This window comes from Pelodiscus sinensis, chromosome 16 (assembly GCF_052426305.1).
Source record: "Pelodiscus sinensis isolate ZL-2025 chromosome 16, ASM5242630v1, whole genome shotgun sequence".
In the NCBI taxonomy this organism is placed as follows: domain Eukaryota; kingdom Metazoa; phylum Chordata; order Testudines; family Trionychidae; genus Pelodiscus; species Pelodiscus sinensis.
In genome coordinates this window covers 25,540,486-25,566,614 of record NC_143067.1, presented here as the reverse complement: position 1 = coordinate 25,566,614, position 26,129 = coordinate 25,540,486, and the positions used below count along the sequence as shown (strand labels likewise).

The 26,129-nt window shown below is 45.9% G+C and overlaps 1 protein-coding gene across 2 annotated transcripts in view; it reads right to left on the bottom strand.

Moving 5' to 3' along the window:
• Nucleotides 1-21,755, bottom strand: part of ADRB2 (adrenoceptor beta 2) — an 80,289-nt gene extending 58,534 nt beyond the window's left edge. Inside the window, exons 1-2 of one of the 2 annotated variants that reach the window (XM_075900248.2) lie at nucleotides 19,617-21,755; nucleotides 812-17,932 (exon numbers count right to left, since the gene is read on the bottom strand). In XM_075900248.2, the coding sequence (XP_075756363.2) occupies nucleotides 17,847-17,932; nucleotides 19,617-20,796 (1,266 nt within the window). In that variant the 5' untranslated portion in view covers nucleotides 20,797-21,755 and the 3' untranslated portion in view covers nucleotides 812-17,846. Of the gene's footprint in view, nucleotides 1-811; nucleotides 17,933-19,616 lie in introns of those variants that run through there. The other variant, XR_016346962.1, reaches the window with a different exon arrangement.
• Between the last annotated feature and the right edge of the window lie 4,374 nt (nucleotides 21,756-26,129).

Genomic DNA, 26,129 nt, shown 5'->3' with positions numbered 1-26,129 from the left:
ACTTTGAAGTAGGAATAAGAGCCTCCGGAAAAGGGCACTTTTTCCGGAGGATCGGGGCCAGTCTAGACGCTCTTTTCCGGCTTTTTTAAAAGCCGGAAAAAAAGCGGCGGACATTTTTATTTAAATGCCGCGGGGGATATTTAAATCCCCCGCGGATTTCCCTACGACGACTGCTGAAATTTACATGCCCCTTCCGGAAGAGGGGCCAGTGTAGACGTAGCCTGAATGTATAAATGTCCCTCCTTGGTCTGTTTCTCCTTCCGCCAGCTGCAGCTTCTGGCTGGATCCTCTCTGTAGCTTTTCCCCAAGGTCACATAAGGGGGGGACCCACCTGCATCCTAGTGTCCCCAATGTTGAGGGGGAGGTATGACAGTTCCCCCATCCCATGCTGTTTGAGATTGTCTCACAGACACAAAAAAGTACAACCCAAAGCCATGAAGCCATGAGCTTTTCCATTTTTGTGGATTCATTCAGGGCCTCCCTGAGAACCTGCGGAATTCCATGGCGGAGCAGTGTAACTGGAGAGACATGGCCTCAATCATCCCTATTTTAACTCCATTTATGATACACGAGAGGTGAATTTCACCCACGATGGTAACTTGCAGTATAGGATCTTAAAGATGTGTTTGCATCTTGGATCTCACACCATTTTTTAAATTGATGAACCTTGAAGATTATGGCCTATGGAACTAACAGGCTGTCTATTCTATTATTAGACACCCATAGCTAGCTTGTGCCAGCTGACTCAGAATTGCAGGGCCTGGATTAAGTGGTTGTTTCAGTGCAATGTAGATGTTTGGGTTGGGTTGGGTTGGGTTGGGTTGGGTTGGGGTTGGGGTTGGGGTTGGGGTTGGGACCCTCCCACCTTGCAGCATCTGAACCCAAACATTTATACCACAGCTAAACAGTCCCTTAGCTTGAGTTCTGCTGTCCTGGACCAGGAGCAGGCTTGTAATTGTACTGCAGACACACCCAAAAAACCCAATTGCAGAGGCATATGTGACACCACAGTTTAGTGCCTTTGTCTTTCAGCTCTGGAGATGTGAGTTCAAATCCTGTTGCATGGTCACAGTGAATGCAAAGAGTGGAAATTTCCTCCTATGACTAGTTAGTGGCCAATGCGAGTCCTTTTTGCCTGCTCCAGGAATGAATTTGGCACATATATTGTAGCCAACGCTTGCAATTCTTAACAGAAGTCTTATGGGTTTTAGTGTTTTTATTACAGCTTGTACCTCTCTTGTCCAGCACTCTGTGGTCTGGCAACATTTGTGGTCCGTCATGATTTTAGTTAGCTGGATGTCCACTTATCATGGGTGTCGCCAAGTTTTCCCCAATCCCATAAAGTTTGTTTACAGCCCCCAGTCCTGTATCTCAGTGTTCTGGGCTTTTATTTAGCTCTAATTTATCCCTATGGGCACGTCTACACAGCAGAGCTCGACTCAAAATAAGCTATGCAACTTGAGCTACATGAATTGCTGCTCTCTACACAGAAGTTATTTCAAAATAGAGCACACTTCCCCTGACTTCCCTTACTCCGCATGAAATGAGGTTTACAGAAGTCAGAGTAAGTAGCCCATTATTTTGAATTTATTTCAAAATAACAAGCTTGCTGTATAGACACGCACTATGGTATTTCAGAATAACTCACGTTATTCTGAAATAACGCTGCTGTTTAGACATAGCCTAAATTTCTTCTAAGAGGCTAGTAAGCAGTAGAAATGTTGGCAGTGCTGGTAGACAATATTGACTTCCTGTGGTTAGGCAAATTTTCTTGTTTGGCACCGGTCACATCAGGTCCTGAGGGTGCTGGACTGGAGAGGTTCAACCTGATTATATAAAAATTGCTGCTTTTTTTCTTTCTTCTTTTTTTTAGTTTATAACTTTCCTGGCTAGAAAGCAAAGCTTGAAAATGTGAACTCAAAACCAAGAAGGAAAATAAACAGAATCCAAAATGTATTCTTTGAAATAAGAGCCCCTCCAGGTTTTTATATTAATCTCATGATTTGGGGAGGCCTAGGGGTCCTGGATTTTGAAACCTTGGGGTTGGCAATACTGCCATTATTTATTATTATTGTTAAATATTATCTGTGTTATTTGTTATGCTACCATTGTATATAACAAAATGATGCTCCTGCCTTGAAGAGTTAAGTGCTGTTGTTTTTCCAACGTTTTCAGCTTTAGAGAGAACTCTTATGCCCCCGACAGATATTCAGCTCTGGCATAGAGGAAAACATAACATTAGAAAAATACTCGCACCTCTGGAACAGCCACCAGAGTTTTGCAGTATCACTGTGGCACAGGTACTCGGTCCATTCCCACAGAATGCTGTAGTACTGTCTTACATAGGGAGACACCTTGTGCTGTCTGCCTTGGGTCAGAGGGCAGAATGAGCCAGGTAACTGCCTGCACTGGGAGGGGAGCTATGAAAATGATGCCATGTCTCTGAACCTCCCTAAGCCTGGAGCAGGCGGAACATCCAAACGTGCGTGTGTGATCAGAGATCAGCAGAGAAGAAGGTTGCTCCTGCCAGCAGTTATGAAAGCCAAAGAAATGGAGGCTTTGTGGTTTGTTTTTTTCCCTACCCAAGCCTCCTACTTTGTTTTTATCTTCACCGGCCAAAGTCAACGCGTCACACCTAAAAACAACAACTGTGCCTGTCTTGTCCCTCCTGCCGCTGCCTTTGCTTCTGAGACCAGCGACACTTTATTTGCATGCTGTGCTCCTGACCTTTCCTTACTGGGAATGGCCTGGGCCCTTTGCCATGGATCACTTGACTCCTTTACCTCTCATTCTGCTAGATACAGTGCAGCTGGATAAGTCACACCCCCACCCAGAGCTGGCGACATACAGTATGTCATCACCTTTTATTGCTCGTGAGAACTGACCACAACTGTCACTTACAGTCTGCTAGCAAATGTCAGCCCATAGGCTGCACTAGGCACTGGGAGGGATGGGGGGGGGGGGGACGGGTACAGAAGGAACAGCATGTGCATTACTCTCCTTTTGGGAGACTGAAAGATGTTCATTCAGGGCTGGACAGTTCAGGGCTACCTCTTTGCAGGGTGCTGGACTGAAAATAAACACTTCCAGGATCCTCTGAGAGCAGCGTTTCCCAACCTATGGGTCACGACCCAAACATGGGTCGCCACACATTTCAAAAGGGTCACCAAGTGTCTCCCCAGGTCGTTCTGCCCTTCCTCCTCCCCCTGTTTTTGAATTATCTTGGGTTGCCAAGTCTTCCTGAATTGTCAAAATGGGTTCCCATCTGGAAAAGGTTGGGAACTGCTGTCTTAGAGCATAGGTGATGGGTGTAATTGGCCAGGGCAGACTAAGCCTCCCCTGGCACAGCTATGGTCACTAGACACAGATTGTGAGATTTGCAAGGGGACGTTTTTGCTTATTATTATGCCCTGTGCAGGTTCCAGGGTGGCTGAGGAGGCAGGATGTGCTGCTCAGCCTCCCAGGTTCATCAGCCAGCTAACTGGAGAGACAGCCAACTCTTTGGAGAAAGACAGGAGATTTTTCCACAGGACGGACTGGGGTCTCAGGAGGGGAGGGTGGGCAGCTATGGGGGCTCTGGCTGACTATCAGGTCCTCCTGCTTTTGGGGGGGGCACCTTAGGTGGATGGGATAGAGTTAGGGTGCTTGCCTCCACGAAGAGAGGCACCACCCACCACCCCTACCTCACAGAGGGAATTATCTTCCTACAGATCCATGCAGGAGCGTGGACAGCCTGCCAGTTTTTCACAGTTAATGAAATAAACCCAATGGCACATTTAGAGCATGCTGTGTGTGAGCTGTTCTTTGTTAAGTCATACAATGCCTTTGGCATGGTTCTGCTCTCGCTCTCTCTTTCTCTCACACACACATTCCTGCCCTTTCTGCCAGGTCCCCTCTCTCATCTCCCTCTGTCATTCTCCAGGTGCACTGAACACATATTCATTAGTTAAATGGTCTCTGACCTTGCCAGCTTCCCTTCCATTCTCCTGTTCTTGGGGTGGGTGCTGTGGCTTCTTATTGTCTTACAGCCGTCAGGGTCTACACTCTGCAGGTGCCTAGGACACCAAGATCTTCTCAGATCTTCATTGATACTTGAAAATGTTCCCCCATGGTGAGTGTGGGCTACATGAACCCCGCTGTGCTGGTCCACAGAAGCTCTTGAACAGAGAAGTGATGATTCAGCTGATGCTGTAGCCTCTCATACGTTTATCTCTGGAAGCCCCCAGTTTGATCCCTGCTACGATGAAACAAATGGCCTCCCTGGGCAGGAGCAGAACTTGGGAAGGAGGCTCAGCCTGGCCTCACCAGGTGTTTTTGGCTCTCAGGCTCCTAAGCCAGTTCTGTGGTCTCTATTATAATCAGGTTTGTCTCCTCCAGAGCCAGGCTGCTGGAATTGTCCTAATTACAGGCAGAAGCCCATTTTCTGTTTTTAAACTGGCTGTTGCCTTGGAGTGAGAGATAGTGCTCTAGTGCAGCCTTTTTCAAACTTGGGTCGTGGGGCTGCTGGGGAAAGCTGCTGGTGGGCCCACGCCACTGTATTTACCTAACGTGTCCCATTGGCTGCAGGGAGCCCTTGGCTGGAAACGGCAAACTGCAGCCAATGGGAGCTGCAAAGCTCTGTAGTCACAGACACGTTAAGTAAACAAAGTGGCACGGGCCCACCAGTGGCTTAGCTGGAAGCCCCATGACCCACGTTTGAAAAGCACTGCTCTAGTGTGAAGAGCGAAAGGGGAAGGAAAGGTGTCATGTGGGAGAGCCAATGAAGGGCTGGTTCTGATCTCGCCCTGGCTTTGCTCTGCTGTAGCTACTGATACAATGGAGAAGACCCTCCTAATTTACATCCCCGGGAGAGGGGAAACTATCACCTGGACTCTGACTTGGACTACAGGTCTGCACATGGGCACTGGGAGGAGTAAGTGCCCTCTCACACTCTTACACACACAACCTGCACCACAAAACTGTGACTTGGCACTACATGCCTCTTTCTTTCCCTGGCACCGGCCAAAGCAGCCAGGGCCTTGGCACTGTGCCCCAACTCACCAGCTGGCACAGCAGTTCCAGTGTCAGGAGGGTAGTAACCTGATGCTAATATAGACCCACAAATTACTGCTCCCCTTGAGTAGGAGGGAAGCAGGAAAGGGACTGTACCTCCCTGTGTACTTTGCATGACACCTCCTTGTTCAGGACAGTAGCTAACGCCTCACAATCAAGCCCGGAGCAAAATACAAAATGAAGACACCAGAACCTGTTCTACACTAGGGAACTGTACCACATTCCATATAATTTCTTCCACCAGCACTGTTGTGAAATCATTCCTTAACCAGGCTGGCAAACACTGTGCTTTTTCAGAGTTTAATATCAGCTGTTAGATCTGATGTAAGTGGAGTGATCACATTTTCACCAGCATAGCAGAGAGCAGAAACTGAAAGGACAAATAGGCTAAATAATAAGCAAGACTCCTAAACTCTGTGCCCTTGAAGGTCACCACACAGACAACCCGCCTGAGGAATGCCCAAGATCTGGAGATATTTGGGTTTAATTAGGATGAGTCACGCAGGCCCTTTGCTTTGAAATTTAGTTCCTGAAAGGCCAGAGTCCTGACTAATTATGACTGCAGAAGTACAGAGGATGACATCAATAAGGGAGGCATGGGAATGGTAAAATGGGGGCTTGTATATAAAAAGGTGTGGTGGGGAAGATCAAACCTTCCAGTGAGCATGACCTAAACCTAGCTTCTGAGATCCAGCATTCAGTTACCAACCAGCCCCGGCAGTGATCACTGTGATGTGTCTCACTCGAAATATCTTTCTTTCCTCCCATCATTTCTTTTTCTGTCTATTTTGGTTGCTAGGCTGATCACACAAACCTTATACCCAGGAGATTTCTGCATCTAGAACAAAAGGGATATTTTAAATCTAGAACATGCATGGAAAGAAAGAGGGCCAGGTTTTGAATCCAATTGTACTAGTGTAACTGTGCAATACTATGATTATTTGTTCACATTACGGTCGCATGCCGGGACTCCAGTCACGGTCAAGGCTCCATTGGGCTAGGCATGGCACAAACATGCTCTAGGAGACGGCCTCCCTTCCCCAGAGAGACTGCTGACTGAAAGCCAAGGATGCCAGGTTCATTTACACTGGTGTCACAGAGCCCTGACTCATGGGGCCTAGTTTCAAGCAGGAGCTTATTGGCTGTGGAACGACAACCTATATTTAACAGACACGGATACCTGCCATCTATTCCCAGAACAAATAAATCAGGTGGAGACCACAAAGGGTCAGGGGGTGGTTCCTGAGCCAGGAATGAGAAAACATTTGGATACTGAATGGTGCAGGAGTGGGGTCCAATATTAATATATTGAGAAATGAATTAACAAATATTTAAAGGTGTTTCTTCTCCCCCTCCCCCATCTGCAGGCACTGTAACTCTCTGGAGCTCTGTTACACAAAGCAAAATCTCCTTTTAAAACATGTGATCCAGAAGATACATCTCATTGAGCCATCTGCTATTTACTCAGGTTTTATTCAGTGCTTACACAGGCAAAACTGCTAGTAAAATCAGTGAGTAAAGGCTGAGTAAATACCTTCAGGATTTGGTCCCTGGATCATGTAACATTATGAGCACAGTTGTACCAGTGGGTTTGAGAAGCAAGCGTTCAAGTTGCAGTGGTTCAGCTGTGGGGAAAGTCAGGCAGGGTGAGTAATGTTCCCAGCTGGGTGTGTATGTGTGATGGAAGTAACGACTGAAGGCTTAGGGCAAAAGACCCTCCGCACCCAAGGTTGCTTGAAGGATTCTTTGTGGCCCTAAAACCTCAAGGAGGGAATCTTGCACTAGCAAGCACACGAGAGAAGAAATATTTACCTAGGGAGAAAGGACTTGGAGGGGATCCCCCTGAGGCACCTTTTGCTATACACCCATTTCACAGGACTGGGTTGAAGCGGCAGCTCTGGAATCTGAACACCTTAGAGCTCAGCAAGGGGTGATTGGAAATGGGGGTTGGGACAATCCTTAGTAAGGATGCTGGCGCCTCCTTCCAAACCAGGTTTCCCAGCTGCTTGAGCCTACAGTGAAGTCAGATGGTTGTGAGACTGCAGAGAGTTTTCATACTAATCACTGTGCTGTCAGATTGTGCTTACTACAGTGACATCACTGCAGGAACAAACCTGAGGGCTGTGTCTACACTGGCATGAATTTCCGGAAATGCTTAAAACGGAATACTATTCCGTTTTCAGTTTTTCCGGAAAAGGAGCATCTTCATTGGCAGGCTGCTTTTCCGGAAAAGCCCTTTTTCCGGAAAAGCGTCTGTGGCCAATGTAGATGCGCTTTTCCGGAAAAGAGCCCCGATCGCCATTTTTGCGATCGGGGCTTTTTTCCGGAAAAGACTACTGGGCTGTCTACACTGGCCCTTTTCCGGAACAGTGTTCCGGAATAAGGACTTATGCCCGAGCGGGAGCAGAATAGTTTTTCTGGAATAGCGGCTGATTTTGTACAGTAGAGGGTCGTTGCTTTTCCGGAAATTCAAGGGCCAGTGTAGACAGCTCGCAGCTTATTCCGGAAAAGCGGCTGATTTTCCGGAATAAGTGGCCCAGTGTAGACACAGCCGAGGAGAACTCCCAGCCCCAACTCTGAAGCAGTGAGAAGGCAGGTTGGGAAAGGAGGGAAGCCCTGGTTCACACCCAAGGGATTAGGTGGGGCATGTCCCAGAGGGTAAAATGCTGTTTTATGCAGTGTGATATGCTGGAAATCGACTCCAAGATGAGGTCCCACTTGGAAGAGGGGACTTGCTCCAAGGAAAGGGCTGATTCTGTGTGGTGCTGAGCAGAGCTCAGAACATTTTGGCACCTGAGGCGGGGCGCTCAAATGATACCCCCATGCTCCCTCACTGCACCAGCAGCAGACACAATTTTCTACTCTCTGGGTGGCTGCCTCAATTCGCCTCATGGTAAGGCCAACCCTGGTGCTGAGTGCTCTCAAATCCCATTGAAAGTGTGGCTCCAATTCAGGGCCTGCTCTGTCAGGAAAGTCAGGATTTCTCTCTAGTGTTCTCAGTCCTTTTAAATGCAAATGAAAAAATTATTACAACCTGGAGAGTTGTGGTGGCTTTGGCAATGGGTAGATTTAACCACTTCCCTGCTCAAGCTACACTATGCTCTGCAATGCCCTGCTATAATTTTTGGGAAGGGGAAGTGCTGAACTACGCATGGTATATGTAACCCACACACCTGAGTGTGGTGCACTGTCCCACCTAATGGCACTAAGACCACTGACAGAGAGAATAATGAGTCTGTGCTACAGGTTTAGCTGCCAGCCAGCTGGCTTTTGGCTCAAGCTGTAGTGGCTCATGCATGAAGCTCCAGAGGTCCTAGATTTGGTTCTGCATGTTGCATTTCATGTACATGGGGCCTTTGCAGAAGCCCTTATGGCCCGAAGTAGCATGAAGAATGCAAAATACTCTTCACTGCAACACTCTAGGCCAGTGTTTCTCAATCAGTGGTACGAGTACCCTTAGGAGTACTTGAGAGACGTCTTTGGGGGTACATCAACACAACTGAAATTTGGAGAAAACTGAATTTTTGTTTTACGTTTTACAGCGCTTTATTTAATTTATTTATTTATTTATTTATTTATGTATTTCATTGCCTGCCGGGCTACAATGAAGTTGTTTAAACAAATGTGATGCAATGGTAGAAAAAAATGTTGTGCGTCTGAAAACTGTAGGTACTGGGGGTATTTATAATTTTTTTAAAAGGAGTACTTTATAAAAAAAAATAGAGAAGCACTGCGGTAGACTGTGTTTCTGGCTGACTAATGTCATTCTGTTTCCTCCTGGTCATGTGCAGTGATGAGTCTCTTGGAGCAACCAGAGGAATGAGGTTCTGAAACAGCCTTCCACTAGGAGCACTAAGGGAAAGATCCTAACTGGTTTTTAGGATTGAGCTTGATAAATATACTGATGTGGGGTTGCCTGTGATAGCAGGGGAGTGGATGATCCAGGAAGTCTCTTACAGTACAGTGTTCTTATATGCATGGTGAAATGAGCCATACAATTATAATACTTTTCAAACACCCCTCCTAGCTGCTCCAGCTCTGACTTAGATCTACCTTCAAGGAGCTAAAGAAGGAACAAATGGAAAGGACCTATTGAGGTATGCTGTTGCCATCCCCTGCCAATGTAAGAATGGCAAATCAGACCTCAATAGGAACATTTTCTAGTGCTTGGTCCTTTCTCCTTTTTAATGAGCTAATCTAGCAGGAGAATGAGCTCGGTATTTTGCGTCTAGTTCTGTGAATACCTGCTGGAATACTGGCACTGGGGAAAAGCAAAAGTTTAATGGTTTAACAGTGCATGACAGCATCTCCTAAGCAGGCCTGTTCTGTGGCAAAAGTACATTATTCATTCAGCATACGAGGGAGTGAAGTAATATCTTTTATTGGCCCAATTCCTGGGCTACGTCTTCACTGCGGTGCTATTTCGGGATACCGGAAGTATCCAGAAATAGCTATTCCGTGTCTTTTGAGCACACCCGTTATTTCAAAATAGATTTCAAAATAACAGGTGTGCTATTCCGGCATCCCTCTAACCCTCGTTTCCACCTACCTTATCTCTCTAATATTTGGAGATAAACACAGCTATAATGATGCGGTAAACAGTATTCATTCAGGGCAGAGAGATGTTGTTTGCAAAGTGATCAGACAGAAAAGCAGACAGGTTGTTTGAAAACTATTAGAACGATAGGCCTGGGTGGTGAGACGAAACACAGAAGGGGCCCTATCCTGGAAGGTGCTAAACCTGCAGGATTCAGGATATGAAGATGCTTCCTCATGGGATCAGGCCCCAAGAGAGGAAAACCAAATGCAGACTCAAGAAGATTTTGGATCTTGCATGGCTGGTGGCTTTTGCTTTGTTTTGTTTCCGTATCTTAGAGAATTCAACAGAAGTGTGAGACTTACAGCCATACAAAATGACAGCAAAACAAGGATACAAGCACAGACAGTACCATAAATACTCTTTATTTAAAACACATATCAAACAGTGGGGCCTGTAATAAATACTCAAAATTTGTACATGCATATTTTCATCTCTCTCTCTCTAGCTAGCTTTGAGAACAAAAATATCTTTACATTCATTTACTATTTTACTTTATATTTTGATATATACAGTTGTGCAAAAATGACCTTACCAAGGAGAGTAAACAAGAACTATTTCCCCATGTACTCTCACTGACACCAGTAATATTGCACAGAAAAATTCACAGAACCTTTCCAGCGATTGGGAAGCTGAGAAAATAGGAGGAGAGAAGAGCTGTTATTCTATTCATGGAGGACCTGCGAGCCCATTAAAAAGTTTTCTTTCAAGGTCTGACACCTTGTAAAATATTGGGCCTGATTCTTCACACCTTTACACTGTGATTCCTGTGTAAAATTGGTGTCAGAGTGATGTGTCATGGCTATTAGGGTACAATCTTACGACTAGCCCCTGGCAGCAATTTTCAGGCAAGATAGCCCAAGGTATTCTACAGTGCAGTCTTTAGCTGCCTTTATCTGTAATACAGATGTGCAGCCCATAGATCCTAGAGCTTCCACCATGCTCTGCCCTGATCCACAAGCATTGCTGAGATGCTCTGGGGGTGGTTAAAGATAAGGCTAGTTATAGTCTGCTCCATATTATGCAAACATGAGCCCACACTCAAAAGCTGATAGGTGCATGGACTGCTGTGCCCACCAGAGTCTGCTGGAGCTTCAATGTGGCACCCGGTGGGTGAAACAGTCTGCCTTGTGCTATCAGCTGTAGCATCAGGGCCTTAAAATGCAGTCATAAGGCTCCTGCAAGCTGCAGAGCTGGGCAAAGTTTTAGTTCCCTACTTTGTAGTATCACAAGAAGTGGCTGGTCTCATGTATTCCCTTTAGTACCCATTGGGTATTTTTGCACTGCAATTAAAAGCTGGCAGTTGGCTCATGACAGCTGATTTTGGCTTACAGAGCTTGAGCTGTTTAAATGCTGTAGACATTTGGGCTGCACCTGGAGCCCTGGGACTCCCTCTCTCCTGGTAGGGTCCTAGAACCCGAGCCCCAGCATGACTGTCTGTCACAGTGACACAGCCCCTCAGCCCAAGTAAGCTGGCATGGGCCAGCCACAGGCCCATGCAATGGAGACATACCCATGATGATCTCTCTTCTTACTCCTAGAAAGAGAGATGTGGTGAGACTAGAGTATAGCAAACCCCTGTGGAACATGGCTGTGTTTTGCAGCATGCGTTTCTGTCTGAGGTGGACAAGATGATTAAAGCTAAAGTCACTACCAAAAAAAAAAAAAAAACAAATGAAATACCAGTGCTGCTGGGTGCAGTATCATGAAGTGCAAAGATCTTCACATAGAAAGAGCCTTTGCTACCCCGATACTAACTGGTGTCTAGGGTCCTCCATGGGAACCAGATAAATCAAAGACAATGTAAAGCAAGTCTTGTAAAATCCTAACGCCCAAGCAATTCGTAAATGAGCACATAGAAGCAGATGTAAGTTACTAGTAGGATTGTGATCCCAGGGCTAGGTTTTCGAATGAGCTCAGCACTCAATAGCTCCCATTTAGGCACCCAAATAAGAACTGTAGGTACCAAGTACTTTTGAAAATATAGCCTGAGTGTGTGCATTGAAACATCACTAATTTTAGCTAAGGAGATGGGCTGGGACATAGAACATTTTGCCCAATACGTGTCAGTTACTGATAACCTTGTGGTCATGCAGGAACCATGTTCCATCCTACTTTATAGGGGAGGGCAATTTCCATTACGCAGGTGGGGATCAGAGATCCCAGACAGCAGAAAGTGAACCTAACAAAGGGAGAGTAAACAATGGAGTGAGCCTGCAGCCAGGGGAAATGAGCCATTCCATAAACTGATCTCACTGGGAAATGGATTTGCCATGCTCATGAAAAAAAGTCAGCAAAACAAGTTGGAAGAGAAAGTAGCAATAGAACAACTCTTTCCTGTTTATCAGCCTAGGTGTTTCTGGCTCTTGGAGACAAGAAGGCAGGGAGATGCTGGAAAGGGTCTCAGCATTTTGTTTACTCTTGCCTGGCACTGTCAAAACTGGAGGCCTTGCACACCAGCTAAAATACGTCCCTTAAAGTTAGTATGTAAAGAAATAAATGAAAGGTTTGAAAAAAGTAGGGTGGCATGACATGGCCAAGCTGGAGAACACAGCATGTGCTCACTCATCCTTTCATTCCCTCTACACAGAGGCAGGGGCTCTTTCTTGTTTTATCACATCTACGCTTTCTTTACATTTCAGGCTGCTAATATTTCTAGATATTTGGTAATGAATCCTCCTCATCCTTTCCCCTGCCTCCACTCACTGTCTCAGCACAGCTCTCACTCGCACCTTTAACATACCTAGCACAGACCTATTGAAAGTTTAGCCATTTTGGAGCTAAATAGTGAAACACGTGGACCAGAGTGCATGGGAGAGGGATGGGGATAGATTTACATGTACAGTCAGTGAAACCCTCAACTCTTTGCATTTGATCCTTCAGCTTGCAACCTTAGCTCCTCTTTACACAGCTGTACACGCCCTTTTGATATCACACTACAGTATAATATGCGATGACCTGCAGAGCGTTTCACTAATTTCCTATCGCAATCGGCTATTTGCTGAGTTGGAGGATATGAATTAGCTAGGTTCTATAGCATATGCCATACGTCTGGACCAAGGCACACACACAGCTGAGGGGGAGAGAGATTTCACTGTAACTAGAGATGGCACAGACCAAAACCCTGCTTCCAAAATTCATCATAGGCAGAATAAAAGCACAGGGCCCTGAACTTACAGGTTTGGAATCTAGGTGTAAATCTGGATTTCTCCAGAGCTTGGGATATTTGGAAAGAGGTTTACGGTGTAAGAATTCCACATACAGTACATAGTATCTAGATCAGCATATTTCTCATAGTACACCCATCACTAATTCTCTGATATTGACATTTCATCTTCTGGGGCCTAGGGTTCTCACAAAACAAAAGCTCTCCACAAATTGTCTCCAAGGAGGGAAAAGATGGTCACAGAGGAGGAACAGTACATAATATGTCTGCTTTGGAGGATGGAGTGACAACAGCTCCTGAAGTAGAAAATGCAGCTACCAGCATAAAAATGACTCAGGGATCTGCAGCTACTACGCTATTTTGCAACGATGCAAAAACAGGAATTACAGCATTGAGATTTACCAGAATCAAAAGAATTACATAACTGAACATGACATGATGCAAAACTCTGTTCAGTCAAACTGCAATAAGCAATAGATGTGGAGGGCACTTTTGCCCCACTACAAAATATATTCACAGGGACTGTACCTATAGCGACACAAAAGGTTCAAAATAGTCTACTTACATCCAGTGTAATCTCACTGACATTGCAGGGGTTGTGGAAGAAACAGACCAGCAGCACAGAGTGCAAGCCAATGTGTTTTCAGTGCAGTGGATTGTTTTAGGTGAGGTCATGGAATTTCATTTCAGAGAGAGGGGAATTCTCTCGGTTTTTTTGTCCATGAGTGAAAGCAGCATTGAGCCAGAGTCTCTGCTGGATAAACAGACATAGCTGGACAGGAGTCACTTTGCACCAGCTGTGGGCCTGGCCCATACTCCAGCTGTACATACCGATTTCGGCTGGTTTCTAGGATATTTTCTTCATTACAAAATAAATGATCGGACAAGAGGTTTTCCTTTCTGCATTTTTTTAAATTTCCACTTGGCAGTTTCTAGAGGCCCCAGTTTATTGTGTATGTCATATTGTAACTGCTTGGGTCCATGACAGTTTTGTTCTTGCACTTGTCACATTTCTATGAAAAGCCACCAGTTTTCACTGATCCAAATCCAATGAGAGTTTTGGCTGAGTAAGACTTACGGTATGTCTACATTATGCAGCTTTTAGTGACAAGGCTGTGTCGACAGCCCTGTTGCTCGAAGTCAGAGTGTGTGCACGCTGTACTTCTACCGCAACAAGAAGGCTTTGTTTTTTCAGCGATAATAGGTGCACTTGCCACAGTAGAACTCTGTTGTTCACGGGGGCGGTGGGAGGGGAGAGGGAAGAGTTAAGCACAAATGGACGACAAAAGTTTTGTGGAGCAAGTACAAGTGTAGACACCATCTGGGTAACACATAACTAAGCACCTGAGAATTTGACCTGAGAATTTGTGGATTTCCAAAGAAGTTGCTGATCCTTTCCTTCAACTTCAGATGGACTGAGACCTCCACAGCTCAACCTGCATCTGTGCTGACTTCAGAGAGAAAAGTAAAATCTGCAGCAATTCTCACATGATTTGCATACAGATCCTAAGACTGATAATGCCTCCTTTGCCCATTCTATCTGTGTTGTTCAGAACCACCTTATCCAGGTTGTCTTCCCAGCCTTGGCACACAGTGAATAATCTATTGCTTCCTGACCCTTCCACCTTCCAATGCTTTGAACAGCAATGTGGTTCTGAAATAAACCACATCCCAGATCAGTCCTCTTCTTCAGATACTCATTGCAACAGCATTTGAAGCTATAATATCACATAGCCAAAGAAACATGGTCATGGATAAAATATGCACAGTGCTTGCAATGAGGATGCAGAATTTGTTTGCATTCAGGGCCTGTGCCTGTTTGAATTCAAGGCAATGGAAGTTTGGCTAGTAATGTCAATGACACCAGTAATGGGCCCTTGCTAAAGAGAATGTAATCCTGTTACTTGTGAAAGGATGACAGTCTCCCGCCCCTCCCCCCATTTGGCTCAATCAGTCTTATAAAGCCACCCTGTCTTGGTGTAGATCCTTTATGTCACATATATATGTAATCCCATTCATGAGGATATGTTCATATTCATTTTACAAACACTGCAAGCGACTGGTGGTTATTGGTTGTTCAGACTGACAAACACGGGAGAGGAAATTGAGAACCACAACTTGTAACTAATTTTGTACTTCCTCTGGATTGCTATATAATAATAATGAATAGATACACTGATGCAGAATATGGACATATAGATCATGAAAGTGTGTGTTTGCATGCACCTACTGTACTGTACAACTGTACTTCTGCATCTAAATCCTTGCATTGTACAAAACAAGCTTCATTAACAAACAGCACTTCATTTTCTGAGTTCCTAAATGTTGCACTGTGTCAGGTTTCATTCTGCCAGGACAGCCTGTTAATGTTTATTTGCAAAGAGATTGTTTTTGTAGACCCTGTGACTTCCCGTATCAGCAATTGCATGTACCCTGTAATGTCATCACTCTGCGTGTTTGTTTCAGTGGAACTGGCTGTATTTTAAAGGCTTAATATGGGAATTAAACTGCGCATGGGATCTGCTTACAGCCTGACATCAACAGCAGGGAGAGATGCACCAATCAACCTCCCCATAGCAAACCTGTTCTCTCTTTGGTGCTAGGGGGCAGTCAAATGGTAAACAAGCAGGGACTTCCTGGAACTCACCTCACATAGCAGTCAATTACTGAAAGAGGCAAAAGCCTTCTCAGGCCACATTCACTTTGGGTTCAGCTCTGAAGTCCTGATCTAATCCAGGCAAAACTCTCTTTGTAATGGCAACCATACCTGCTGGCCTTTGAAGGAGGATTGAAGGATCGGGCTCTCTCAGTCCAAAAAAGTGAGTGCACAAAGTGAGTGAGTGCACAGTGGGCGTGAAAAGAAAGCAGAAATGGTGGGGTTTACACCTGCTTTGAACTTATTTTACAATAGAGTAAATTATTTCAGGTTTTTACTGCCTTTATAACCACCTGCTTGATGTAAATGATAATCCCAAGCATGACTGTGCACAAAAGGAAAGGTTTATGAATGTGGTTTGGGCTACAAATGCTCACTTGCTGCTTAACAAAGTGCTTTTTCCCTGGGAGGTAGGTGAGCAAGTTGGGAAACAGAAAGAAACACTGCACATTATGCAAAGAGCACCTTCCATGTGGGACAACTCCACAGATCTTTTACCAGTCTGGCTGAGGAGAAGTTCTTGTGTGCACAAGGGGGGGACTCCATGAATTAGTTACATCTCTGGCATCTGCTGTTAACAGACACAACAAAAATCTCCCCTGAAAGAGAGTAGACTACAGATTTCTGATCAAGACGCAGAGACTTTAGCTTGTAAGAAATCAGCAAGCAAATCCTCACCACTTTATGCTCACTTGACAGTCTCTGCAGCAGGCCTCACTTGGCAGGATAATGCTTATGAGATCTGAGCTTCCTGAGGCCTCAACAGCTCCTAGGAACTACAGGAAACTTTCCCAACCAAGTGCAGAAAGTATTTTCAATACAGAAAGAGCCAAAGGCAAAGACAATCTATGCTTTACATGAACAGGCTCACTCAGAAATGCATTGGAAACACCAATTACAATGACAATATTCTTTTTGCGGCAAAGCTTTGGGTGTGTGGTTGAACAAATGCTGCATTTGGGAGCAGCCCATCATCTGAAATCATTACTACTAAATTTGCAATTTTGTTTTGTTTTCCCTCGTATTTTTTTCTCATTAAGGTTCTATTCCAGGTCACCCCTTATGCGAATCCTAGGACACGAGTCAAAACGTTTTTAGATGGAGTTGCCTGACCTTTGCATGACTCCAAGATTGACTAAAAGCTATTTCAAGCAAATTAGTCAAAGCGCAAAGCAGTTTCCTAAGACAGCAGTTCTGTATTAACAGATTGTAATAACAAAGCAGGAAAACAGAAAGAGCCCAACATCCCAAGATATGAAGCGTTCAGATACTGTGATGAGGGATTTGGCATGTAAGTACACAGAACAGATTGGAATGGAAAATGTAACTGCCTGGTAAAGGACCCCGTGGGTGATTTCCCCCCACCTCAATATGTTTTGAAAGGACCCTTCTTTTTCACATCCCCTTTGCAGTTGAGCCGCACCCTTTTAAAAAAATGCCCATGTGAGCCTAAAGAAAGAGCCCTGTTCTCTAATCAATTCCTGCATTGAGAGAGGCAGAAGAGCAACAGTTCCTTCTCAGTTCCTCACCCCTGACTATACTCCTTCCCGCCTGCACCTGTCCTCTTATGTCTAAGTATTAGCTTCCCGTCTGACAGCCCAGGGGAGCTTGCAGCCAACGGGAAGCAAGTTTTGCAAACCAGGAACAACATGAAAAATTAAATTAAATTAAAACAGTGCCACAAAAACACACAGTAATATTGGAAACTGACCCAGCCTTCCATATCCATTGTCTCTTGACATCAGACACTCTCTGAATTAAATAAACCAAGTTATTTTATTTTAAATAACAAACCTTTAGCTAGAAGTTTGACTAAAATGATTTTCTGTGACTTAACAACAGAGACAACTTTCCAGCTACCATCTCAGTGACATTTTCAATCAGTCTTCTTCATTCTCCCAAATTCCCCGTTTTTTTCTATTTTTATGACACAATCCTATAGAATGTAATAGAGAACACTCTTTTATTTGTTTCTATAAATCATCCTACCAAATTTAACAGACCTATATCTTGTATATATTTCTATAGAGCAGTTCTAAATCCCTATAGAAATGAACTCATTTCCTTTAAACATATAAAAGTTTTATGGAAATTCTAAACGAACCTTTTCAGAGCCCTGCAGAACTCTGCTGGTTCTGTAGAGTTCCAGAGGATTATTCCATAAGCAGGACTTCGCACCATACTTTCCATCAGAAAATTTCTGACCATGTGATTCATTTCATTGTTTTCTTTTGTACAACAAGAAAATTCAGGTTCAAGTGCTGGTTTATTGGCTGTGTGTGGGAGCAGGAGGAGGGGAGATTTCACTTTATAACAGCATGGGGTGATCTGGATCATCGTATGGTGGTTCCTGGCCATCATGAGATGAGGGACACTTATTCAGAGGTGACACAAAATGCTGTAGGACAGACTGCCAGTTGCATGACACCAGTAGCACTGGGGTTAGCGGGTATAACCACTTCTGAAAGATGGGAAGAGCAAAAGAGGGAAATTTTAGGAGTGGGGAAAATACTGCCCAGCAGATTTCCATTAAAATGTCATTAGAGTCCCTCTGTAAACTGAACCAATGATGGAGGGCTGTAACTGGGAACAGCTCGAGGGCTACTTGCTGAGCTGAAACCTGCTGGACCCTGTTCTGACTGACGGATCCACCTTTCTTAGCTATGCTTGTCACCTCCAGGGCAGAAGAGCTAGGAGTGGTGGCCTGGGAATCAGGCTCACTGTGGTCAGAAGGGAAGGGCTAACTCATGTTACAGCTCTCGCTGAACAGTCCAGTTGCCCCTGCCCCCTGTGTTTGGGTGATGTAAACTACAGAAACCCAGCACCAACAATGATGGGCTTAATCCTTGTTAATTCTCTAGTATTTATGCTCAGATCCTTCTAGATGCCAACATTTACCTATGTCCCAAGTACAGGACATAAACCCACTTTTAGCGTATGTCTACACTGCAACACTATTTTGAAATAACTAGCTCTATTCTGAAATAACTTAGTCCGCATCTACACAGCAGGCAGTTATTTCAAAATAGTATCAAAATATTGTCAAGCTGGAGGACTTCTTACTTGGATGCGTGTAACCTTCATTGTATGAGGAGGAAGGGAAGTTGGAGAAAGAGTGCTATATTTGGAAATAAGTGCTGTGTAGACCCTCCCTATTTCAAAATAAGCTATGTCAAAATAAGATACATCATTGATGTAGCTCAATTTGCATAGCTTATTTCAAGTTAAACCCTGCAGTGTAGACACATCCTTAACCAAGGAAACTTCTAGAAAGGAGAAGTGGGGTTAGTTTCTTTAGCATAAGCTGACATTACCCATTACTCTCACAGCTAAATCACTGGGATTTCAATAATACACAGTAATGAAAATGTGTGGGTGAGAATTAAATGTAGATCTCAAGTGGAGGGCAATTGAAAATCATTTCTGGACTACTGTGAAGCGTGACCATCTGAACTGGGATTAATAGGGATGGAGGGAGGGAGGGAAGGGAGATGAGCCATTCCTAGCAGAATTTAGTATGAAGCCATTAGAGCTTCATCCCACTGTTAGACAGTGGAGAGGACTTTGCACTGACAGGTGCAGGGAGGTCAAACCAATAGACACTGCACAAAGAAGTAAACTTTAGCCTCCATTCCTCAGAGGAGGGGAAATTGAACCCTGAGTGGTCCCGAAGTAAAGGCTCCACAGACAGCCCTCTGACGTGAGACACCCACACGTCACCAAGGGACTTGAGTCCAGCTGGAGTCTGAGGGCAGCGGTCACCTGCTTATTATTACTAGAGCTATGAGGTAGATAAACAGGAACAAGAACACCGCAGCAGTCACGCATTCCTCAGGGGACGAACCTCATCCACAGTCTTAAAATAACCCTCAGTCGGGGAGGAACTAAACATGTCCTTGCCCGAGGATTCTGTACATCCTGCAAATAAACAAGCCCTCCCCCCGCGAACGGGGCACACCCACATATGTATAGCGAGCTTGCTAGGTTTAGTCCCTTGGCCCTACCAAAGAACCGTTACATTGTTGGTGCCTTTTTAATTGGACTCGGGGGCGGGGAGGAGGGTGTAAAAGCGCGTCTCTAGAACACGGACTCGGTTGTGCTATGCCTGACGCCCTGGGACTCCACGCCACCGTTCCGCACAGTACCTTTACAGTGCGCTAAGTCCTCGCTGGCAGGCAGCCCAGCTTCTTCACACAGCAGTTCACACGTTTTGCCCTGTCCCAGGGGACAGCCATTGTCCTCCTCCTCCTCCTGGAAGTCACTTTTCCCGTAGCTGTTGGAGTACCCATTGGCATGCAACTTCAGCGCAGCTCGCCGGAGGCACAGCAGTTCCTGAAAAGCGTACCTGAAGTCCGGGCTTCTGCAGTAAATCAGGGGGTTGAAGGCGGAATTGACATAGCCCACCCAGTTCAAGAGGATGTAGAGGTAAGTGGGGATGATGTTGTCCCGTATCACGTGCACGATGTTGACGATGAAGAAGGGCAGCCAGCATAGAGTGAAGGTACCCATGATGATCCCCAAAGTTTTCAGGGCTTTGTGCTCCTTCAAGCAAAACTTGGAAGTTCTCCGGTGACTCGCTCTCCCGTTCGGCTCCTGCTGGTTGTTGTTCTGGTTATGAAACCTCCCTTCGCTTTTGTCTATCTTCTTCAGCTGCTTCTTGGCTACCTGGAAGACCTTGGCGTAGACGAAGACCATGACCACCAGAGGCAGGTAGAAGGAGATGATGGAAGAAGTGATGGCATAGGCTTGGTTAGTGAAGAAGTGGCAGCAGCTGGCGTTATTGTAACACTCGAGGGCTTCCGGGCTCTCCGCTCTGTACCAGTGCATCTGGATAGGCAAGAAGGAGGTCAGAACAGACACCACCCAGACCACGAGGATGACAACCCTGGCTTTGCTTTTGGTCAAGAGACTCTGGTACTTGAACGGGGAGGTGATGGCAAAATACCGGTCCACCGCGATGACGCACAGGGTCTCGATGCTGGCTGTGACACACAGCACGTCTACGGCGGTCCAGAACTCGCACAAGAAGTTCCCGAACTTCCACTGGTTCAACATGATGTGGCTGGCGCCGAAGGGCACCACGGCCAGCCCCATCACCAGGTCGGCGCAGGCCAGGGAAGTGATGAAGTAGTTGGTGACGGTCTGCAGCCGCTGGAACTTGGCGATGGCCGTGATCACCAGGACATTGCCAAAGACGATGGCCAGCACGATCACAGACATCAGGATGCCCATGCCCACCATCCAGACGTCTTGGTGCAGGCTGGGGGAGTCTGTCCCCGCCTGGCTGCTCCCGTTGCCCGCGTGGCTGGGACTCACGGTCCCCATGGCTTCCTCCCCGCAGCGGCGACAGCTCTGCGCCCTGCGGCGGCCCCGCGTCCCACCCCCGCCGAGCTGCGCTGGCGCTTTGCAGGCAAGTCCGGGACTGTCCCAACCGGCGTCCGCTGCTCGCTGCACAGCCCCACACGCGCTAGCTGTCTCCGGCGGCTGGTGCTCGGCTGGTGCCTGCAGCAGTCACACGATGCGTCTTCGAGGTGCTTCCAGCACCGCAGCTCCCAAGAGAGGCCGGCGGCGGCTTGGCCGGGCTGGGGGACTCCTGCAGTTGGACTCACTGGTAGGTTGTTTGGAGGTTGGGGATTTGCATTGGCTGGTTCCCCTTGGCCCCCTCCCCGCCCTGCCCTGCCGCAGCTCCAGCCTGGGCAGCCGCTGCCCGGCCCGGGCTCCTGGCTACAAGTGTCCTGAGCCCGTTATGTGGCAGGGCGCTTATAGGAACAGCCCGTCGTGACATCAGGCAGCCCCAGCCAATGGGCTGCCAGCAGGACACACGCGCGCGCGGCTGCCGGGGCTCCTGCTAGTCTGGCCCGGGGAACGGGTCTTGCTGCCCGGTCCGGGTGCCTCGCGCTGGCCTGGTTCACGGGGGAGCCCGCACTTCGGTCCGCGCTGCCCGCACCGCCCCCTCCTCTGGCCGCGCGCAGCCCAGGACTCGGCCGCTCGCTCCAGGCGCTTTGGTGGACAGAGGCAGACGCGCCCCCCCGGGCGCTGTGCGTTCCGCGCTGCCCCTTCGGCCCCTTCGCTGGATTCCGCGGCCGAGCAGGGTTTCGCACCGTTTCCCTCATCACCCTCGCTCGGGGGCGGGGGGTCGTTTTGCGTGCGCCACGCCCTGTCCCCACGCCTGTCGCTGCTTCGCGAGCGAGGTGCTCGGCGCGCCCTAGCCAGGGCTGCTGCGCCTTGTGTGCTTGCACCGCGCTGCGGCCGCGGGGCTCTGAAGTGGACCCGCAGAGCCCCCCATGCGTGGGAGAAGCCGCACGGGCAGATCTAGGTGCTGCGTGTCAGAGGGAGGAAGGAGGCGGGATACTCTCTGCCCGCCCCCCGCCGACACCGCCCGATGCCCCAGGGACTGCTGGTGTACAGCTCCCAAGGGCACTTTGCCAACAGCCTGCTACTACTTAGCCTTTGTTCTTCAGCTTTAATTAAAATCACGTCGGGGCGCTGGAGACGGTGCATTTGTACAGTTTCCCTGCCAATCGCTGAGACGCAGGTAGTTACAATCAAGGAGCCCGCTACGTATCTGCCTAACTACTTTCAACGTTTAGCCAAGTTACTGCGGGTACGGATCCGTGAGTGCAGATAGTATCGAGATTCCATATTTAGAGCAGTAGGTGCAACTACTTTGTTTGCCAGATTAAGCTTCCAAAGAGACTTCGTTTCTCTAATTACAGCATTTATCTTGCAACACCCTCCTTTTAAGTGCATGTCTAAACGTAGCACATGATCCCTGGAACCAGATCATTTAGCTCCTGTAAGGAAAACTTCCTTCCTGATGGAAGAAAATACAGGGCAACATTTAACTGCGATGTCTAGGGATAGGAAAGAGAAGCCGAAAAAGCAGTGTTATGTTGACTATGTACACATACTTTTGGTACTCTACACAGCAGCGTTATTTTGCAATAACTGATGTTATTCCGAAATTACATAGTGTGCATCTACACTACAAGCCTTTCTTTCAAAATAATGTCAACTTCTTTCTCTGACTCATGGTAACCTTCATTTTAAAAGGAGGAAGGGAAGATGAAGGAAGAGTACTCTTCCTTTGACTTCTTGCTGTGCAGACAGCACCAAAAGCCAAATTAAGCTATTTTGACTTGAGCTATGCAATTGACATAGCTGAAAGTGGGTAGTTTAATTCAACTTTAGTCCTGCTGTGTAGATGTACCCTTTGAGACAAGGACCCAAATCTGCCTCCTCTTGCAAATTTTCCTGCTGGACCCATTCATTGGGATTGCCAGCACAGTAATGTAGTGGTCAACAGGAGTAAAGATGTCAGGATCTGGCTCTTTAATATTTTGCAGTTTTTATTTTGAAAGCAGACACATTTTGTCATTGCATAGGGAAGTCATGGAAACCCATAGGAACAACTGACAGGGTATAACTGGAATGGAGGGCAGCTTCCCCAAGTCTGAGCCTGTTAGTGTTGGGGATACAACAGTACAGATTTCTCATTGTCGGTTTCCATTCTGATCCTATCTGCTTGCTTGTAGCTATCAGTGGGATAAATCCAAGAGAAAAAAAGGAGGCTGGAGAGCAATGGGTTAAATTGCAGCAAGGGGGATTTAAGCTGGACATTAGGGGTATGTCTAGACTACATGCGTCTGCCGACAGAGGCATGTAAATTAGACATACCAACATAGTCAATGAAGCAGGGATTTAAATATCCACCGCTTCACTAGAATAAAAATGACTGCCACGTTGTGCTGGCTCAGCTGTTTGTCAGCATGAACCAGCAGTCAAGATGGGGATCAGTCGACAAGGAAAGCCTTTGTCGACCAATCCTGTAAATCTCATTTTATGAGGCGTAAGGGATTAGTCAGCAAAGGCTTTCCTTGTCGACCGATCCCTGTCTTGACTGCCGGTTTGTGCCGACAAACAGCTAAGCCGGCACAACGCGGTGGCCATTTTTATTCTAATGAAGCGGGGAATATTTAAATCCCCACTTCATTGACTATGTCAGTATGTCTAATTTACATGCCTCTGTCGGCAGAGGCATGTAGTCTAGACATACCCTAGGAAAAACTTCTGAACTGTCAGGGTAGTTAAACACTGGAATAAATTGCCTAGGGAGGTTGTGGAATCTCCATCAGTGGAAATACTTAAGAGCGGGTTAGACAGACATCTATCAGTAATGATCTAGATGGTGCTTGGTCCAGCTCTGAGGACAGGGGACTGGACCTCTTGAGGTCCCTTCCAATTCTAGTATTCTGTCCATATGTGGAATAATTTTATGTGCACTGAAGCATGTGCAAATGTGCACCAACAGTAGAAACATAAAAGCATAACTGAGCAGCATTGGAATCTCTCCTGAACAGCCACAGAAGTGCACAGCTTTCAGGGAAGAGTGATGGAGGGAGACCATGTGTTTTGGACTGAGTTGGAAGAAGGCAGGGGAAGTGGATCAAAGATTCAAGAAATTTGAACCAGCTGAGGACCAATCTCAGACACATTGTTTGAACTACATCTGTGTTCTCAGAGGTCATATACAATTAAAGACCGATATAGTCTTTTTAATCTGTTATAGGACAGTTCAGCTATTCCAGAGGTCCTGAACACTAGGAGAAAGACCTTTTTCTTCCTCTGGTTGTGCTGCAATTTACAGTTTACTAATTTCTTGGTAAGTAGCGAGAGACCTTTTGACTTGAGAAAAGCAATATAGAAGGAGAAGGAGGAAATGTTATGTGCCTTTGTTACATGATAGCTTTGTCTTTTCATCCTCCCCCCCTTCTCCCCATGCCAGTTTATATTGGAATTGTTAATACACTGTAACAATTTTATCTGGCTGTACACTTAAAAAGATAATCTTTTCAAATTAAAGGTTAATAACTTTTAATTTATTTGTGGCAAATGCATGGGGCAAATGTCATTTCTCTCAACAGCTTCAAAGATTTCTCCTTAATGCACGTCTGGTCTATAATCAGAGAGTTGTGACCCATCTTCAGTAAAACCATGGTACTGAACAAATGTATTCAGTGATTTCCCAAAACACTTGAGAAATGCTGTTAGAAATATGCCTGACCTGACCATATATATTCCTAACATGGTTAACCTGCTGGTCTGAGTTTAAATGGATTTTCCCCAAAAGCAAACAGTTTGTTATGTTAGGGAATAATGATTACCATATGCTCCTTTTTATCTAAAAGGAGATAATTTTGCCTTTTATGTTTAGTATCTGCTTATTTATTTATAATGAAACCATATCAACTCAACGCTTCTTTTTTCTGAGATAAAGTACATTCCATGTAGCATGTGAATTCTTTTGGACATGACTTTAAAATCTGAGGTCCTTTGGGCTGTGATGTACACGGACTTTAAGATCTCCTAGCATTTAAAATTAAAGATTGCAGCGGTGTCATGTCTAAAATACACCTCTTGTCTATAGTTGTGCATTATGCTGTGCACTTGGTAACTGCTGCCTTCCACACCAGAGGTAGCTGCATTTCTCACACACACTCTCTCTGAACTACCATGTAAGGACTGCTAATGTATGCGTACATTTGAAGAATGGGGCCCACAATTTGCAAAGCTCTTTGGAATAAAAGGTGCTATAGAAATGCAAATATTATTCATAATTAAATGGGTTTGAGGTAGAGGGCTGATTATTAATCTTCTTTAGATTTCTGAAGGATTAGTAATGTTGAATCACATTTTAAAGTTATCAAGACATTAAACATTCATAGGGTTACAGGATTCTGTCTCATTTTCCCATTGCTAATAGAAAATTAAATGTAAAAGTAATAAAGCCCTGGATGTTACATTCTGCAACATAAGTCTGCCTACAATTGCTCTGCTTCTTTCACTATCCATCATTTCTAAGACTTTGGGGTGTGAGCAAACTTCTCAGAACCTGTTGCTTCAAAGCTACTAGGTGTCCCATGTCACGCAAATTCTGCTCTTGAGGTTGCATTGTTTAAGCCCAGACCTGCTATAGTTAGAGTGCTACATTGTACACGTTCTGTGGTTTTATGAAAGAAGGGTTAGTAAGGTGCTAGAAACTAGAAATAAACAGTGAGGTTTTTGCTTAGTGTTGCAGAGGTTTCTCTTAGGATGTCTCAACCACATTACTGGAAATATTTTCAGACCTTACCCCCATGTTTTGTAGTTAAAAGCCACCCCTAAACACAGGATCTTTAACATTACTAAAATAAATAGTATTTAAAAAAAATAAAAATTGATGATGTGTACAAAAACTGTTTCCCCTGGAAATATCCAAGACCTTTGGAAAGAATGGGGGTTGGATAATCAAAGCATGCACATATTACAGAATGAAACATAAGTGACCTTTGATAAAATAGTCCTTTCACTTCACTGGAGATGGGGTAAATACAGGCAGTCCCCGGGTTACGTACAAGATAGGGACTGTAGGTTTGTTCTTAAGTTGAATCTGTATGTAAGTCGGAACTGGCGTCCAGATACAGCCGCTGCTGAAACTGACCGCCAGTTCTGACTTACATACAGATTCAACTTAAGAACCCCAAGCTTCCCCAAGTCAGCTGCTGCTGAAACTGATGAGCACTGATTCCAGGAAGCCTGGGGCAGAGCAACTCTGCCTCAGGCTTCCTGTAGTCAGCGCTGGTCAGTTTCAGCAGCGGCTGACTTGGGGATGCCTGGGG